General features: G+C 30.2%; 1 protein-coding gene across 1 annotated transcript; it reads left to right on the forward strand.

The window, feature by feature from the left end:
* Positions 1-238: 238 nt before the first annotated feature.
* Positions 239-6234, forward strand: LOC102596229 (phosphoglycolate phosphatase 2). Its single transcript, XM_006350186.2, has 12 exons — positions 239-344; positions 633-727; positions 1858-1925; positions 2927-3019; positions 3110-3181; positions 4322-4393; positions 4522-4581; positions 4668-4720; positions 4883-4980; positions 5093-5192; positions 5339-5442; positions 5861-6234. Coding segments are annotated over exons 1-12 (912 nt in total). The 5' UTR covers positions 239-342; the 3' UTR covers positions 5956-6234.
* The last annotated feature ends 13963 nt before the right edge of the window (positions 6235-20197 follow it).

Here is a 20197-nt window from a genome sequence, read left to right on the forward strand (position 1 = left end):
CCCCGGCTCCCCCCACCCCCCCCCCCCCCTATAGTATTACACTAATATATTATTATTGATATTATTGTCATTTACATCCCTATGCTATAACTAAATTACGAATAACCCCCTTAATTTTAGCTAAATTAGTTTTAACACATAAAAATGAATTTCAACAAAATTTAATCAACTAACTCAAACAAACTCTTATTTTTATTCATGCTATTCACACCTTCTCACAAATGTAATAATCCTCGAGCTTTTCCTAAAAGCTCACGTCTTCTTTTCTCTCTTAAGAATTCAAATTTACAATCCTTATTTACCACGTAAACAACCCCTCTCATAGATCGTTTTGGATCTTAGATGTAAGTGCAAAATAGTATTTTATTTTTCTTCTAATTTTACACGTTTTAGTATTTATTGATAAATAAAATGATGTTAGCTATCCACCTTCCAATTTAAAACTATATAAATTCGAATATTTTTTCAGTGAGAATATTTCACTTTTTTCTTATTGGCACTATTTTATTCAGATAGTGTTATTTCTACGCCAATAATATTCCAAATCCTATTATTATGCATTGATTTCAATTTTATTTTATTTTGGAATTTTTGGTAAGTTCAAGAATAATTTTTGAGTTTTTGATTCAAAGGGCAAGAATGAATGGAAAAATCTCAAAATCATTGTCTGTTGAGAATGCTAAGGAGCTTCTCAGTTCTGTTGATGCATTTCTATTCGATTGCGATGGTAAGAAAACCCCCAATTCGTATCATTCCTTTTCATATCATGTAATTTTGTATCGAGCATCTATCGAAAATAGTTTGTCTAACTCTCGAAGTAGGGGTAAAGTTGAGTTGGTTTCTAAGATTGTTACTCGACTAATAGTTATTACCTCAAAAAGTTTGTTTCTTTGGTGAAAATTTGAAATTTAGAAGAAAGATGGCTTTTTGAGAAATCAATTCCGGTTAAACTCTGCATACACTCTACCCACCCCAGGCTCCACTTATGTGATTAAGCTGAATATGTTGTTGTTATAACAAGTAATTTTGTCTCGAGGGTTTATTGGAAACAATATTTCTAACTCCCAATGTAGGGGCAAAGTTGAGTTGATTTCTCATATTGTCACTCGACTAATAGTTATTATCTCAGAAAGTTAAATTCTTTGTTGAAGAAAATTGAAAATAAAAGGTAGTTTTTTTGAGAAAATAGCTAATTAGTTGAGTGACTATATGGGAAATCAACCCAGTGAAGTCTGCATATACTCCCACTTATGTGATTAACACCATCTATCTTGTTGTTTTTATATCAAGTAATTTTGTCGAGCTTTCTACAAAAAAAGCAATGCAAGAACGTATTCTTTTATCTAAGCTTCTAGCAAGTTCAGTGGATAAGATGGTTGCGCTTCAGCTTACCCAAGAATGGGATGGTCTATCAGAAACGACCTCTCTAACTCCCATGGTTGGGGTAAATTCGAGTTGATTTGTTAGATTATCACTCAACTAATACTTATTATCTCATAAAGTCAGTTTCTTTGTTGAAGAAAATTGAAATCAAGATGAAAGGTTTCCTTTCTGAGATAATAGACAATTAGTTTAGTGACATCAACCCACCTAAAGTCTGCATACAGTCTACCCACCCCTGACCGCACTTGTGTGATTACACGGGATATGTTGTTGTTATTGTTATATAAAGTGATTTTGTCTTGAGGGTATATCGTAAACTATCTCTCTGCCTCTCAAGATAGGGGTAAGGTCTGCATACACTTGTAGGATTAGACTGGGTATATTGTTGTTGTTGTTGTTGTTATATCATGTGATTTTTGTAAAAGATTTTTGTTTTCTTCATTTTTAGGAAATTTTCTTCTTACCCTTTTGTAGGTGTGATTTGGAAGGGGGAGAAATTGATTGATGGAGTCCCCGAGACACTCGACTTGCTTCGCTCTCATGTATTTCTTGTCCTTTCTTTTTTATATTCCTTTTTTCCTTTTCTGGTTCTGTGTTTTGTGAATATTTGATAAAGGGATACAAGAGGAAGGTCAATGGGGACTTGGGGTTTGTTGGAAACACTATCTATTTGAACTTGTTTTGTTCCTAAACTCAATAGTTTTATCTTTTAAAGGCAAATATGTTGTGCTATAATTAGATAAAATTGATATTTACCTGTTCCGTGGCGGATGCATATACAAAGTCTATATATCTTTTGAAGTTATGATTTTCGGAACTTGAAGTTGTGTTTGGACATGCATTGTACTTGGAAAAAATTTGATGTTTTGTGAGTGGAAGTCGCAAAAACTGGTTTGGGAACTTGAAAATATTTGAAGATAAAATCTAATCAAATGTCATGGCCAAACAAATATTTGAAGATAAATCTTCAAAATTTGATCCAAAATCTATGGCCAAAAGCTAATCTAAATTTTGGTTTTTACCTTTGTTCTGCTTTCTTGTGAGCATGGCTTTCCACGACTCTGGGTGTACATAAATGTGAATTGAGATGCAAATGCAGAACAACCAAAAGTTATGAGCTTTCGTGTAGGTGGTTCATGTACTAGATGTGTATCGAGATGCATATGCCCTCAGCAAAGTTGTTACTTTCACGTTGATTTTGTATGCTCATATAAATGTGAATTGAGACGCAAATGCAGAACAGCCAAAAGTTATAAGCTTTCCTGTCGATGGTTCATGTACTAGGTGTGTGTGTATCAAGATGCATATGCCCTCAGCAAAGTTGTTACTTTCATGTGGATTTTGTATGTTAATATAGATGTGAATTGAGATGCAAATGCATAACAGCCAAAAGTTCTAAGCTTTCCTGTGGTTAATTCATGTAGTAGGTGTGTGTAATCTATCTTGAGATGCATATGCCCTCAACAAAGTTTTCACTTTCATGTAGATTTCGTATGCTTATATAACTGGCTGTATATCGAGATTGAATGATGTTTATATGCAGGGTAAGAAACTGGTATTTGTAACAAATAACTCAACAAAATCAAGAAAGCAATATGCCAAGAAGTTCCACTCCCTTGGAATTCCTGTTAATGAGGTTTTACACTCTAGTTTTTATTAGTACTGCAAATACCAAAACTACATTTCATCAATTCTTCTTAAAACTAAACTCTCATTGTTTCTGCAGGATGAGATATTCTCGTCCTCATTTGCAGCAGCAATGTATCTGAAAGTAAATGACTTTCCAAGAGAAAAGAAGGTCAGTTATCATGTCGGTTCAAAGTCTCTTTCGTTTCCCCCCTTGATTTTGTTTCTTGGGATGGGAAGGAAACAAACTGTTGGGAAAGTGTGCAATTTAAGAATGGGAAATCTGTCTTACATGATGTATATTACTGGACTGAATAGGCGTAGATGACTACATAGTTGATCTCAATAGGAGACTTTGAAACTTGCTGATCTGAGTTCTGAGGAAGTAGTATTCTAGTTGTCCACGGATAATAGTTGGATAATTAGGATAGAAGTTTTCTGAACTACAAATTTGCTTGCTAAACAAATCACATGCAGACTGTTTAATTCAAAGATTGAAAGATTTAGTCCTGTTGATGACTGAAGGTTTCTATTTATGGCTCCAAGTGACAACAGTGGGTAACTATATTTGTTGCCTCACACAATTTAGAGAGCAAATTTCAAACTAAACACTTCTTTTCTTTATTAACCCTAACCCCACTTGTGGGAGTCCACTGGGTATGTTGTTGTACAACTTTGGGAATAAAAACGGAAAGGCATTGTGATTATGAGCTAAAACTTTTTAGTGGATTTTAGACTTTTTAAGCTAAATCTCCTAATATACACTGGAAGAATCCAGTGCCTTTAGTTAACACCATTAAACTACACGTAGCATCATCAGTAAGTGGCAAAGTTGGATCCCAAGGATCATGTAGTATTGTGTTGCCAATGTGCTAAGAGTTTTCCATTTTACTTAAATCACTTTCTACATATGTCAAAATATGAGATTTTCTGAGTTTGTTGTTCATTGTTTGCATATGAAAACATGTCATATCTTTTATAATGAGGGATTGTAGTCTTGTCGTTTCTATTCTCAAAGTCCAAAACTTGATTAGTCTGCTTGTTTCTTTTTTAAATTTCAATAGATTTCCAATTTTCTCATTCACGTACTTCCATCGTAATTGGAGATGGTGGGCTGTGTGCAGCTGAATGCAAATTCTTTCCATTGCCCAAAATTTTATTTTGCAGCTTGATTTATGTCTTCATTTATTTCCCAAAAAGCGTTCCACATTGAGGGCATGTCGAAGCATAGTCTAGTGTGACTTGTTATCCTCTAACTTCTCACTCATTGTCCCAGCTCATCTAAAGGTTAGACCTGAACTTGATTTGGCAGGTTTATGTAATAGGTGAGGAAGGCATTCTGGAAGAACTGGAACAAGCTGGCTTTACAGCACTAGGTGGCCCGGTATGTGATCCTCTTTACTCTCATATTCTTAGTAAGTTGAATGCTGTGGGCCCCCCCCCCTCCTTCCCCGGAGGTTTTGCTGCTGCATAGATTTTACATTTAGCAGCTGAATTCGGACATTCTTGCAGGCAGATGGAAAGAAGAATATTGAACTGAAATCAGATTGTCTCTTTGAGCATGATAAGAATGTAAAGTACATCATTCTCTATAACTAATGCGGGCTTCTTCTCGATTATTGTATACTGAGCACAAATTATGCTATCTCTATTTTCAGGTTGGAGCTGTAATCGTTGGACTTGACCAATATATCAACTTTTATAAGCTACAGTATGTATCATCTCTTATAAGGCCTGCCTTTTTGATGAACTTGAATAGTAGCTTCACTTAGAGAACAGTCGTTTGTCATCGAGGGAGTTTTGGTAAACTAAATGTATGAAAGAATGATGCTAAACTTATCCTTGAAATGTCATTCTTGGTGGCTGCGTGTAGGTATGGAACTCTCTGCATCCGTGAGAATCCTGGTTGCCTTTTTATTGCGACCAATCGTGATGCAGTGGGACATTTAACTGATCTTCAAGAGTGGCCTGGTAAATATCACTTTTAGTGCCTTTTCATTGCACCAATAAAGATTGATTTTACATTTGAGTATTCTGCAAAAGCTTGCTACTTTACTAATGATCTTTTTGCTTGTGACCATAGGTGCGGGATGTATGGTTGCTGCAATATGCGGGACAACCCAAAAAGAGCCTATTACAGTTGGGAAGCCATCGACTTTTCTGATGGATTTTCTATTGCAGAAGTAAGAAATTTATATGCAGCTTAGCATATAAACCTATTTTTGAGAAAGCTAGTTATGAACGATATGTTTGAAAAAGCACTTCATGGTAGTTCAGAGTTGCATAATTCTTTGCGAACTTAATATTGGTGCCATTTCTCATTCAACAGGTATAACATCACTACATCCAGGATGTGCATGGTGGGTGACAGATTGGACACCGATATTCTATTTGGACAGAATGCCGGGTGTAGAACTCTCCTTGTATTTTCAGGTATACGAATCCTCTCCATTTCCTCGTTTATTTTGGAAAAGGTCCAAATTTGCTCTAGTACTATCCGAAATTGTTCAGTTTTGCCATTCGTTACACTTTTTGGTCAATTCATGCCCTTCTCATTAGCAAATCGTCTCGTACTTGCCCTTGCCTTTAACGGAGCTCCAACATGAAATGAATGAACTCCACATATCCATGTTGGAGCTTCAGTTAGAGGTCAGGGCCAAAAACAAGACTTTTTCCTAGCGACAAAGGTAATAATATTAGACCAGAATTCAAACGGAGGGCAAAGTTGAACAATTTCGGATAGTACAAGAGCAAATTTAACCCTTTTCTCGACTTGTTTTAAAGTAGTCGATTCAATTTCCAATAATAGCTACGCTAAACAAGAAATCGTCCTTGCTTCTATGATTTGCAGGTGTAACAAATGAATCAAATTATGAAGATTTATCCAAAGAAGTTAAACCAGAATACTATACCAATTCTATAGCTGACATGCTCAAGTATATCTAGATTGATATTTGAAGGTGGTATGCTATGTTTATCATTCTTTGCAAACAGCAAAAGCTGCCTGCCCATGGTACCGAATGGATCATTCTTTTAGTTCTTCCGTATTAGAATAACAAAGGAGGACGTTGCAGATGTCTGGGGTGGACACGACTTCTTCGGACTAACTTGGTGTGTGTAAGAATTTTTATATGAGACCTCACTTGTGGGACTACACTGACATGTTGTGGTTGTTGTATAACTCTGTTTGAGTTAAGGAAAGCTTTTGAACCTTCTTTCTCATTACATACTAGAATATTTCTTTGGATAGCGGGATTCAACTGTTTATATATAATCAAAAGTCATATTTGCCTATTTATATTATAATTTTCCGATAGGGAGATTCAATTGAATCCCTTTCCTCCACCTATTTATAGAATTATAATTTTCTGATGGGTTCATTTGTATAAATGCTTGGCTCAGACTTTAATATATATCATATATTACTAAAAGTGGGAATATCTTAACCTCAAAGTTGGATTACTATTTTACCCCTACAATAAATTAAAATTTTATAAAAAAATCTAATTAATTTTTATCTAATTAATCAAAAATTGGATAAAAATTATACGATATCCTTCTATTTGATTTAATTTTCTAAAGTATTTAAAACTAGGGAGAAAGTTTTAATTTATGTAGTCAATGTCTTCCAATTACGTAAGGCAAATGATCAGATTTTTTAAAGTCTTTCTATTACTCCTGTTTATTCATGCATCACTTAATTACTGAAGTTGAAAGGTTTTTTCAGCTTTAAATTTTGAACACACTACTTAACTTACATTCAATTACAATGAATATGGTAAATGAAAAGATCACTCTTTTGAACTTTCACATGTCACTTCAACCTTGCTAATTAACTTGAATTATTTTCGTCTTCCACATATCATTGAAATGTATAGATATTTAAGACATGTAGAAAGAAATTAACAACACAAATCAAGAGCACTCAAAAGTACAAGAATTCATATTCCAACCTCTTTTTCTTGGAATGAAATTTTTCTTGGTCTTCTCTATTGCATGAAACTATATGATGGCACAGAAAGGTTCTAATACATTTGAAAGTGTTATTTTGATATTTAGATGGGCGTACAATAAATCTATTGAAAGAGTAAGTCACAATTTAGCTATCAGTTTTTTTCTTGTTACTTTCCGTTTTTGTTTTGTTATTTATATAATTCTTCCTTCTATATTTAATGATTTGATTGTTATATTTAGATAATACATTGGTATATTAATAGAAAAAAAGTAAGGTGAACTACAATTTTGGGATATGTTGTTCATAATGTGTTTTATATTTCTTTGATTGTTTGTCATTGTATAAAAATGAATTTCATTGTGTATGTTCTTTTTGGCTATGATACAATCCTAATGCATAATTTTTCTTTCTGATGTGGTGTCCTCTCTTCAATCTTTTTGTGCTACATGACATTGTGCGGTAAGTTTCCTTTAAGTTTTCATTGTATTTGTCCCTTTTTTTCTTACCAAGGTTGTTTTTGGTTGAAGGGTAAAAAAGATTTAAATAGTAGAGTATAAAGTTAGATTATCATTTTATCTCTATGTTAAATCAAAATATTATAAAATATTTACTTAATTAAATATTAAATAGCAATCTTTCTATATGCTACAGTAAATATTAAAAATCTGAAAATGTTAAGTCAAAAGTTGAAAAACAAAATATTCATAAAATAATATTAGGCATTTCTACCCTTTTAAGACTAAATTAGTTCCATTTTTTAAATCTTTTTCTTAATACTAAAAAGTAAATTATTTTATTATGAGACCATTGGGTTAAATCAATATATAAAGACCATAATGCCCACTAAAGATTGAATGATTATTTTAATCTCTAAGTGTAAATTATTCCTTCATTCTATTAAAGGAATGATGATCGAAAAGATGGAGGATCTTTCAATGTTTCATCGATAATAATTTAGACAAATTACTTGGTGCAGCTATAATTGCTACTATTATTTTAAATAATAATTGCAGTCATTGTATTCTTTCTTTTCAATGTGATAAAGGAATAATATATTCATCTTTCATAACTTATACTATCTAATTACTCTGTTTTTATTCATATAAATTCATCTTTATTTGTTTCATGAGGACCCGTTATTCTTTACGTTCTATAGTTAAATAGTGTACCGCTTATATTATTATTGTTCTATTTGATTCACTTTAACGAAATGAAGAAGACTCTTGAATTATAATTGCTTATGGAGAAGTGTCAACAAAAACTCGAAAAATATGTAGTGATTATGTATTTCTTTTTCCATATACATATTGTTTTGATTAAAGTCTTAAAAAGAATGTGTATGTTGTTGCGTGTTTTTTTTCTATGTTTATTTTTTGTATGTGTTTTCTCTCTATTAATTTTCTTTGATTTGATTTTCTATAAATTTCTAATTGTTCTTAGTGTATTTTTATTTAGGCTAAAATTAATCTTTTGTGACTATAATGCACATTGGCAAATTACTATCTAAAGTTCTAAATTTACAGTTTGTTGCTTAAAATAAAATTTAAACATTAAAATAAGATCCCTCATATGATGTTTCTTGTCACAATTTTAAAATTTTATTTGTAATTGTTGCATTTTATTATTCGTTACATGCATGTACACGTAAAATTCTAATTGTTCTAACGATTATATAAAAATTAGCATGGGACACACGTGCAACGCACGTGTCCTGAAACTAGTATATATATATATATGTTAAAATTTCATTAAACAAGTATAAATCATTTAAAATATTGAACTTCAATAATCAAATGTGCTACAATAAAATTTCAAACTTGAACCCATAACAAAAATATATTTTAAAATAGAAAGTAAAATTGAAATATATCAAAACTTTATGAAATGATAATTCTAAGGGGTTTGATTGGTTAACAAAGTATTAGACTTAATTCTGGATATCATATCTTATCCTATATTTGATATTATTATATCGCATATCTCAAATATAATAAATTAGTTGGACGATTATAATCTCAGAATTATAATTCTGAAATAATTTAGAGTGGAAATCAAACGACCCCTTAATTTATATTATGACAGGATGCTATGTTATTTTAGTGCTCCCCATGTAGTCTTGAATTTGTATTCTTGTCATCTTTTCGCTTGATTGATTAGCTATTTAAAAAATAAAATTGGGGAAACCAAGTAAATACTTCATAAAAGTAAAATAATTACAAATATATATCCATTTATATTCATAGCCCATTACACTATATATCCCCAACTAATTTTGCTTAACTGATACTAGTATCATATACTGTATTGGTATCACTTATGTTGATAATTTCGCTTAATTGATACTAAATAAGTATTTATATACTATATTGGTATCATTAAGGTTTCTTGTTAAAAAATTACTCATTAGTCAATGATATTATAAGAGTATATGCATATTGTTATGATATCAATATGCATATACTATTATAGTATCATTGACTAATGAGTAGGGTGTAAACAAGAAATCTGAATAATACCATAAAAAAATAATAATATATATATATATATATACACTCTTGTAGTATCATTAACTAATGAATAATTTCTGAACAAGAAACTTCAATGATACCACAACAATATACATATACTCTTATAGTATATATAGTATATGATACTGATATAGTATCAGTTAAACGAAAATTATCAGTCTTAATGAATGGGGGTATGTGCTGTAAATTTTTTTGAGAGAATAGATATTTCTTGAATTACTTTGGATTGTGGTATGAACATGTAATTATTTTGAATTTTATGGCTCATTTATGTTTTTCCAAAAAAATCTCAATTGTGTAACGTGTAACACCAAGTATTTGAGAGTAAACATTTAAACATTTTAACTTGATCTCAATTGGTATTTAAACACTTCAATTTGTATTTAGTGTATCCTATGATATTCAATATTGATGTGATACATAAATTTTAGAAATATCTACGTACTAATTTTATAAGTTAGAGTGTTCAACTACCACGATAAAAAAAGAAGTTATATGTCTAGGTGTGCATATTCAAAATTGGGATTTTTACTCGGGTAGGTGAAGCAAGGTTTGAGCATTTCTGTATGGGCCACTCACGATTGGAGCCAAATATGGAGGATAATTATATTTTCGTTTCAGAAAAAAAAATCAATTATGATAATGCTTTAATATTTTTTAAGGAAAAATTTAAAAACAAATTTAATAAGAAAATCATGATAAAACTCCAACAAATTTCACCCTAATGAGGACTCAAACCTGACACCTCTAATTATGCCCCTTTAATATACATATAGTTAGGGGTGTTCGTGGTTCGATTTGGATCGATTATTGGTTAAAACCAAAACCAAACCAATCTAGTCGGTTTTTTAAATATCTAAAACCAAATCAAACCAAACGAAAAAAATAATCATCGATTTGGTTATTGACAGTTTGGTTTAGTTTTTCTGGTTTTTTCAGTTTGAAAGTAATAAATTTTTTAGGACATACGTATCTTGATAGACACAAACACCTAGTATATGAGCAATCCACTGAAAAGCTATTATCGGTTCAATTAAGCAATTAAATAATACTAAAGTTATCATTACACGAACAAAGTGATTCAATTAAGAGAAGGTGCAACTATCTTATGAAAGGTATGGTAGGTAAAGACTAAAGTAATGAATTTTGATGGACTTGGACTTATGATTGTAATAAATGGACTAAAATTTAAGTGTTGGACTTGGAAAAATGGTAAAGTTAAAAACTTAGGTTACTTAAAATTTAACAAAATATTAATATTTTATTCATGAATGGTATATATAATTTATCGTTTCGGTTTGATTTTTTTTAGTAAAACCAAAACCAAACCAAATAGTATTGATTTTTCAAAATTTAAACCAAATCAAATCAAATATCAATTTTTTTTAATCGATTTGATTCAAATCGTGATTCAATTTAATTCTTTAACCATAACTATTACTTGCATCGCTTTTATACGCAAAAGACTTGGGGGCCAAATTAATTCCAAAAAATTGGAGTACTTTTGTTATTTTGCCACCTATCATCTATAAATATATAATATCAACCCACCATCAACTTAGGATCTAAATTTTTTCAAATTCAATAAAATTCATTTTTGGCTAATGAAGAAGTTATTCAAAATTCTCCTGTTGCTGTCTATAATTTGTCTTCTCCTAACCTCAGTAGTCTCTAAAGGTGGCAGTGGAAGCTCCGGCGGCGGAGGAAGGGGAGGCGGCGGCGGAAGATCTAGTCGAGGCTCAAAAAACAGAGACCACCACGGCGGCGCTGGGTGGCGGCCGATACCTTACGGTGGTCATACGGCAAGGAGCAGTGCATCTAATTCATTAGGTTTAGGGTACTGCTCTTCTATTGCCACCTCCTTTTTTACTTACTTTTCATTTTTTTTAATATCTTAATAATTTAACAGCTTTGTAATACTCTTCTTATTTGAAGTTTTTTTTTTTAATTACTCAGTCCATTTTTATTTATCCGTTGTATTAAAAATAGTTGTAGATAATACTTATCTAATTTGGAAAATCAAGAAATAATTTACCACTTTGTGTTTATTTTATCCTTGGTATTAAGTATTTTTTAATATTTAATACATTTCTCAAAGCATTAAATTTAATATATTCAATGGACAGTATAGTAATATTACCATACTATTTATTGTTTCTTAAGTTGTGTACCAAAGGAAATAGTGTACAAGCTGGGCAGCGATCTTTATTTATTTTAACGGCTTAAACAAAGTTGATTTTGTAGGAAAGATATCGCTCCATCAACAGCGATTTTGCCATTTTGATTTTTAAAAAATTGATATGTTATTTATATTTTTTAAAGAAAAAAATTTGTTATTTTGACTCCGAACTCGAGTTATATACTTATATATGTGTTGTGTGTTTTCTTATAAGTGAGATGGTGCAATTTAGATTCATTATTGACCGTAGAGTGTTACAATTTCTATTTTTCATTCTGTATTTGAATTGAGAATTAATTAAATTTAAATTTATGTTAAAAAAAATTATATTGAAAAGTTAAGTGTCTTCTGACAAAGCAGATTGTTATTTGTCAGATTGTTAGAAGTATATTACTTTATATATTGACACCATACAAAAGTTATAACATGCAAAATTACAAAGTCTAACTTGGGATTAAATTTTATAAGTTAATTTTCAAGATTTTTCATATATTAGATACATTATATCTCTAAAATTATGGTTTCAAAGTTCAAACCTATAATTTACTGCAATTTAGTAAATTTTAAATATAAAATTTATTTTTTATTTGAAGTACTGGATTCATGTATTGTTGCAGTGTTATATTCGTCTTGACATGTTTAAGATTATAAGTTACAAAAGTCTTATAGTTACACAAATATTATAACATGTGTAAGTTTATAACTCTCAAAAGCCTTTTTCTTTTTAAATTAAAATTTTATATTATATCCTGATAAGAAAATTTTACATAAATTAAAACTAAAGGAGTATAATATACTATTAGACATTTGATTACAAGGCTGCACGTTTTAGGAGAGGAATTAATTAATATGATGCTTCTTCTTTTTTCCAATAATGTTTACTTATATTCCTTGCGTTAAACACATTTTAGACTGAAATAGTTTTCAACTTAGTAATATTATTGCAAAGCTAATTAATCATGTACACGTTATAATATATTGATTTATATTGCATGTGGGGCAATAATAATACATCCACTTACCCTAAAGTTGTCTATTCATTTCTTCAAAGTTTTATAGATCCACAGCCTAAAAGAGAACTTTTAAAAAAAATGGTGCTTCAATTTTAATTAGTAACGTGTCCTATATGAAAAGGCGAATTAATTTAGATTCACGCTATATATTAGGCCTGATTAAGCGAAAAACATCTTTTATTAAATGTCTTTTCAATCACTAAACTCGAATTTAAGATATATAATAAATAGTGAAAAGATCGCATACATCCAATAATATGTGATCACTACGTAAAAATCAAATATGATACTTTTCAAGTATATTCTCCTTAGTTTTTTTTTTTATATATATAAAATTTATACACGGTGAATTGATAAGTTTTTCCCTTAAGAATAAGAAAGAATTCAAATATATGATAATTATTATAATTTAAATCATCTAATATTCGAAGCCCACTGGATCAATTAATTTAGAATTGTAATGTGTATGGTTCAATTAAGTAGGAATTGTGCCCCCAACAATAACAATAACAATAACTAATAATAATAGCATACTCAGTAAAATTTCAGAGATGTATAATTGAGTGTATGCATATTCTATCCCTACCTCATGAAGGTAGATATAGATTACATATATTCTCGAAAGACACTCGATTCAAGTAAAATAAAAAAGGAACTGATAAAGTGCTTCAGCTCAAAAAAATCGAGATTTGTGATTAAGGACGGAGAGTGGTGTTAAAAGCAAACATTATAAATGTGTAGTGTTTCCTTTAGCCATTTAAATTCTACTTTTTATATATAGTATAAAAATATAATATAGGTAGCAGCCAAGATTTTGCTGTTTGATTTGTCTCCTTCTTTTCATCTCACCTTTAACTTTACATTATTGTCTTATTTTCTTAAGTGCAATGCATCATAGATAGGCATGTAATTATATGTATATATATGTTGATTAATTAGTTTTCCTTCAATGTGTCTTAACATATATATAATTTTAAGTTCAATAGAGAAACCTTGTTTTCAAGAACCGATACTATATATCATGGTATTGGTTAAGTTTTTTCTTGTTCTTATACTAATGTCATCCGTATTTATTCCGTCAACGGCGGCGATTAAAGGCGGCATAGGAGGAGGAGGACGCGGAGGAGGAGGAAGTTCCCGGGGATTCACAAGGCGGAGAACCGGTGGCGATCCTAATAAGAAGCACCAATATTATTCAAGTGCTTCATCTTACTCTAACCTTACTTCAAATAGTCTATTTATTCACTTCCTTGTTGCTCTTTTTTGGATGTAAGTACATAAGTTGGGGGTAAATTTATGATATCGAGTCAGTGGATTCAGAATATACATGGTTTATTGTATGCAAGGATGGATCTATCTAAGACGAGTTGTGAGTACAAAGCTAGAGATAAATCTATGATCTCAAGTCAATTAATTCATCATATGTGATTTATCATATGCAAAAACAAATCTATACAGTCACGAGTTTATTAGATTTAACTGAATCAATTACTTTCTGCTCCGAGTTATTTGTATGCACGAGAAAATCCAAAAAAAAGTATACGTATAATTAATAATATTAACTTACTTTAACCTGATGATCAATCTAAATTATGAATTTTGTCGATCGTATTATATATTCATGTAATATACTTTTATATATGTAGTAATTTTAACATTTATTATTTTCCAAGAGTGAAATGCTTTAAAAAAGATAACTACCTGATCAAACGATGTTACAATAGAACCAAATTTAAGAATTGAATATTATGAGTTTGAGAATGAGATTAATTTTAATAGAGACCATGTGATCTTTCGGGTTCGAATCTAATATTTGCACTTATTAGTGTATTTTTAATAACATATACGAAAGTTTGAGACAAAGTTATTGTGTCCAGATGAACCAATAAATTATACGTTAGATCCGACTCTGATCATGATATCTTGAGCCCTGAATGCATATTGGTGTAGAGAAAAATTTATTGCAAAATTTTTAAGTTAAAACATAAATTCTCACTTTAATTTATATTTGTATAGTCGTGGACATAAGTATATATTTTTGTACCATAATATTCCTACAATATATGCCCGGCATGATTTCCGTAATCAGTTTCTAAAGAACTTATGCTCTACTATACACATAAGCTCAATTGCTACAAAGCAAAAATTAACGACCATGTCAGTTTAAGGGCAAAAAATAAAGACCAGCTCATTTTAAGTACAATTCATGTAATTTCAATTATGAATTCATTTTTGTTAGAAAGCGCTTTACACGGATGTATCTTAATACATTTTTGTATTTTTTTTTTACTTAAAATTCTATTTTTCAAAATTTATTTCATGATGAATATCTATAGTACTACTAAAATGGAACGATTTTTTGTTAATGGAAATACGCAAACATTTTCCCATCTGAAAACATAAAAGGCCAATATACAGTAACTTTTTATATGTGCACTCAAAAGAAAAGTCAAATTTAGTAAAACAATTGCCTTTTAAAAAAAATAAAAAAATTTAAAAAATAAAAAATCTCATAGTATATGAGAGTTTTGTACTTTATATATAGCTGTTGAGATTTGCTATCTTATCTCACAAAAGTGATTATATGCCTCACTAGAGTACTCATATAATTACAATGAAGAAAAATAGGCAAGTCTTGTTTCTAAAAATCAATGTTATAGTGATTATTGTTGCTCTTACACTAGTATTGGTTATGCTTGTACCTTCCGTGTTCGGAAGAGGAGGAGGAGGAGGAAGAGGAGGGTGAGGGGGAGGAGGAGCAGGATCAGGATCAGGATCAGGAGCAGGAGCAGAACGAGGAGGAGCAGGAGCAGGACGAGGAGGGCATCGTCATTCAAGTGCTCATTCTTTCAACTTTGGCTATGCTTCAAAGGGTTTCTTGATGATTATTATTCAACTTCTTGTAGCTTGGATTTTGGCCTAGTTAAGATCATGCATGCATGCATTCAAAGGCGGAATAAGATTTAACGAACTTTATGAATTTTAAATTCTAACATATCCCTCTGATATGATATATTAGATGTTAGTAACTAGGCTCTGATTCTATATATGTTTGATTAATATATTATTTATGTAATATTGTAAAAATACAAATGCATGATTTGGATTTATGAATCTATTAGTTTTTGTTGAACCTTATGTAACCTTCTAGATCCGCCCTATATGTAATGAACTTTAATTTTTAATGTTCAAGTGCAGTTCTTTATCATAACCCAATTTCACCATTCTAATTCTATAAAGCCTAAAGTTATACAAATCAAAGAATACTCCGAAAGTATAAAGAAAACAACAATTAGCTAGCGATAGACAAATTCTATAGCTAAATAATAAATTTAGAAAAAAATTCCAGAAATAGAAAAGATAATAGAAATAATAAGGCTTCATAGCTATAGTTTCGTTTGCTATGGAGGTTGCGGTTTGTATATATTTCACTTGTATGTTTGTATATTTCACTTGCAATATGCAAACAAGGTAAGTATATATTGTCGTTTGTCTATTTATATATTTCGTTTACTAATATACAAATCGAGTAAGTATATACAAATTCTGTATTTATACACTTAGAAAATTTCCAAAACTCTATTTGTATATTTCGCTTGCCAAAATAAAAACAAGGTAATTTATTATGATTTTTTTATAAATCGAATACAAATAGATAGGGTAAACATAAACAAATTATGAATATATATAATCAGGAACCGAATTATATAAATTCTGGATTTATACAATTAGAAAATCGAATAGCAAAATTTTGCGAAATTGTAGCTACAGATTAAAAATAATTGAAACTATAGCTATATTACATAATATACTCTAAATATATGACATTTCACATAATTTTCCTATAAATTTATCGCCTATATGAAGACATATTATCAAAGGATTATAATTACCACTCATCACCAACATTTAGTGATAATTACGTCGCCCACTTTTTTCAGTTTGTTTAAGCGTGTATATTTGTATATTTGTATAATATAATTTGTATAATGTAATTTGTATAACTATTTAAAGTTCAGATATTTGTGTTTGTATAAATTCCTTATTTCGAGTTTATACAAAAATAAATACAAATCAATTGATACTAACCAGTTTATACAAATACAGACAAACTTTTGTATAATGTAATTTGTATGATATAATTTGTATAAAAGTTAAGATATTTGTGTTTTTTAAATTCATTTTTTTGAGTTTATACAAAAATAAATACAAATCAATTGATACTAACCAGTTTATAAAAATACATACGAAAATAGCTCAATTATACAAATGTACCCGCGAATTATACAAACAAGGTCGCCTATAGCAGCTTAAGCTATAGCTACAACCCATAAATAAGCAAACTATAGCTAAGGAACCTAATTAAGTTTATTATAATGACTATTTGCGAAATTTCCTCCGAAAAAAAACTTCTATTAATGAATGTTAATATGGGCCACGAACGATCCAAATGAATGTTAGTATGTCTTCAACTGTTATAGGTAACTTATAAGCCCAATAGTATCATCTCAAAGTTGCTGTTTAGGTTAAAGGCCCATACATCTAAGATATACATATTATATAAACTTGGGCAAGTTATACATTTGGCTAGTTGGCAAAAATAAGGGCAAATTACAGAAATCACATACTTTTAAGGCAAAATTACAATTTATCTCTTAAAAGTTTATAATTACAGAAATCCTTCAAACGGATACAATAATATAAGCGCTGATACATTAATCTGATGCGTGAGATACATTAATCGTTAAGTAAGATACATTACATTTTATACATGATACACTAATCTGATGCGCGAGATACACTAATCTGATGCGCGAAAATGAGGGATTTTGGAGATTTGTAAAACTTATAGGGGATAAGGTAATAAGTAAACTAAAATGTGGGATTTCTGTAATTTATTCCAAAAATAATTACATTCGCTAGTCAAATATATAAAAAGTTGCGAAAACTTCTGTAAACATTGGTCCACCTCTAAGAGCATATTATATGATGTACCGATTTACAATGCTATAAATTTGTATAGTATCATCTTAATTTAATACGAAAAAGGGTTAACATTGTCTTTTTACTATTTATTGAGGTATACTTTCTTCCTTCGTTTAAAATGATTATTTTATGACCTAGTTGTGTCAAATGTTTGATCGAGTGAATAATCCATTTCTTTTCAAAATAAGAATAGGACTATAATTTGAAAGTCGCCCCCGACCAAGACCTAGATGGTACATGTACTTTGGTGAATCTCCGAAATCCTTTCAATGACCTACGTTTGAAGGGGTATCTATTAACTCAATTTATTTTAAGTATAACCCACCCTTTTTGACAACCTAAGTGCAAATGACAACAACCAAACACAAATAATAAATAGTGTACGATGTTCCTAATTAAATATTGTTGAGAGTTGAGACGATGTACATGTATCAAATAATCATATACCTACTTCTCTTCTCATCCATCAACATTTTACCAAATTGAATTTATTTTAAAATATTTACGTTGTTGAAACACGACTGCAAGAAAAATACAACAAATCAAATAAAAAAAATTCAAATGAAGCAATAAATTATAATATCATGCACAGAATAAAGTGCGACAATCTCGACTATCTATAAACCTTTTATTATATTCATTGGCCTCTACACATATATTTTTTAATCTAGGATCATGCCTCCAGGACATTAAATTTGTGTCAAGTCTTATTTAATCATCCTCCCCACCTCTTCCTCAATTCTTTTTCGGTCTATAGCTATCTCTATCTTTCGATTTTAACCTCTGCTACAACCAACCTCTAACACCTCCTAACTGGCACATCTCCACACCTCCTCTTCACATGTCCGAACCACCTCAACCCCATTTCCCTCGTTTTATAAAAAAAGAATGATAGTTTAAAAAAAAATTATAAATAATTTAATTTTTAATGGATAATAATAATTAAGTGGTGCTGGAAAATTCTGGCAAAATATAATTGTACAAAAAGGACCACATCTAGTTTTGATGAAGACATTTATAAAGTGATATTGACAAGGTAATTATAAAAACCTAACACATCCACGCAGTTTTTAAGAATATGTACAAACACAGTTGAGGAAATTCATGGATAATAACAAATCAAAACCGGACATATTCAATTATTGCAATATCGACAGTTTTGTGACATTTACCAGAAATTTCAACCCAATTAATTTCTCTTTCATTTGCCTACTAAAAAGTGTATGGAATTTTGGTACTATATGTTGTGAGCTTTGATTATTTCGAACTTAATAATGGATGTGTTTGTTATGGAGAGAAATTTTTTTGGATGAGTTTTTTAATCTAGAGGTTGGCAATATTGATGAAAGTCTGGTTATAATTAGTACTTGTGGCATTTTCATTAGTAATGTTTTTTTTCTCAGCATTTTAGTGTCACGAAATATATATGAATTTAGGATGTTAAGTGTTTTTCAATTGAAGCCCATTGATTTTTTAGAAATTAGTCGATATACTTCATTGGCTCCTAAAGTTGGTTAAGCTGAACCTCACATGCCTAGTGACAGTACTTGTTGCATTTTCATTAATGATGTAATTCGATGTCATGAAATAGAAATTCAAGATTTTAAGTGGTTTTCATGTGTGTTAATCAACTAATTTTTCAAAAATTAGTCAACCGACTCCATTGGTATTACCCAAGCCTGACCAAGTCGAGCCGCACAAGCTTGATAATAAGTACTAATTGCATTTTCATTAATGACGACGTCTCACTTTTTCAGCATTAAGTACTCATTGCATTTTCATGAATTCAAGCTTTTAAGTGTTTTTCATGTGTGTTAACTAGTCCACCGACTCCTTTGGCTTCCAAACTTGGCTAGGCTGGGCCTCATAGTCTTGGTGACCGTTACTTGTTGCATTTATATTAACAGTGTCTCTTTTTTTGAGAGTTTTGATGTCACAAAATATAAATTCAAGATTACAAGTGTTGTTATAAGTGTTAGTCCACTTATTTTTTAAAAATTAGTTGGCTGACTCCGTTGTCCCCAAACTTAGGCCCAGCTTCATAAGCTTGATGATAAGTATTCATTCCATTTTCATTAATGACGTCTCACTTTTTGGTGTTCCAATATCATGAAACAAAAATTCAATATTTTAAGCATATTTCATACTCCCTTCATTTCAAATTAATTGAATTGTTGAGATGTTTCACACCCTTTAAGAAAAGAAGATTAAGATATAAATTAGACATAACTTTTCATTTTTATCCTTATTGATTATTATCAAATTTATGATTAAAATAACTAAACATTAATTAGTAACTAATTCCAATACTAACTAATGAAGGGTAAATTTGAAAGAAAATTCTAAAAGTAGTCTTGAAAATTGAACAATTAAGTTAATTGAAAAATAAAAAATGTCTCAACAATTCAATTAATATGAAATTGAGGGAGTATTGGCTAGTCTACTTATTTTCCAAAAACTAATCGTCGACTCTATGGCTCCTAAATTTTGATGGACCAAGCCTCACATACATGGTGTCTAATAGTTA

This window comes from Solanum tuberosum, unplaced genomic scaffold, assembly GCF_000226075.1.
Source record: "Solanum tuberosum cultivar DM 1-3 516 R44 unplaced genomic scaffold, SolTub_3.0 scf00118, whole genome shotgun sequence".
NCBI classification, from domain to species: Eukaryota; Viridiplantae; Streptophyta; class Magnoliopsida; order Solanales; family Solanaceae; genus Solanum; species Solanum tuberosum.

Excerpts from the sequence above, each read along its gene's own strand:
- LOC102596229 (XM_006350186.2), top strand. Across the intron at positions 1,926-2,926 it reads TCGACTTGCTTCGCTCTCAT|GGTAAGAAACTGGTATTTGT; the intron begins GTATTTCTTGTC and ends GTTTATATGCAG. Across the intron at positions 5,443-5,860 it reads AACTCTCCTTGTATTTTCAG|GTGTAACAAATGAATCAAAT; the intron begins GTATACGAATCC and ends TATGATTTGCAG.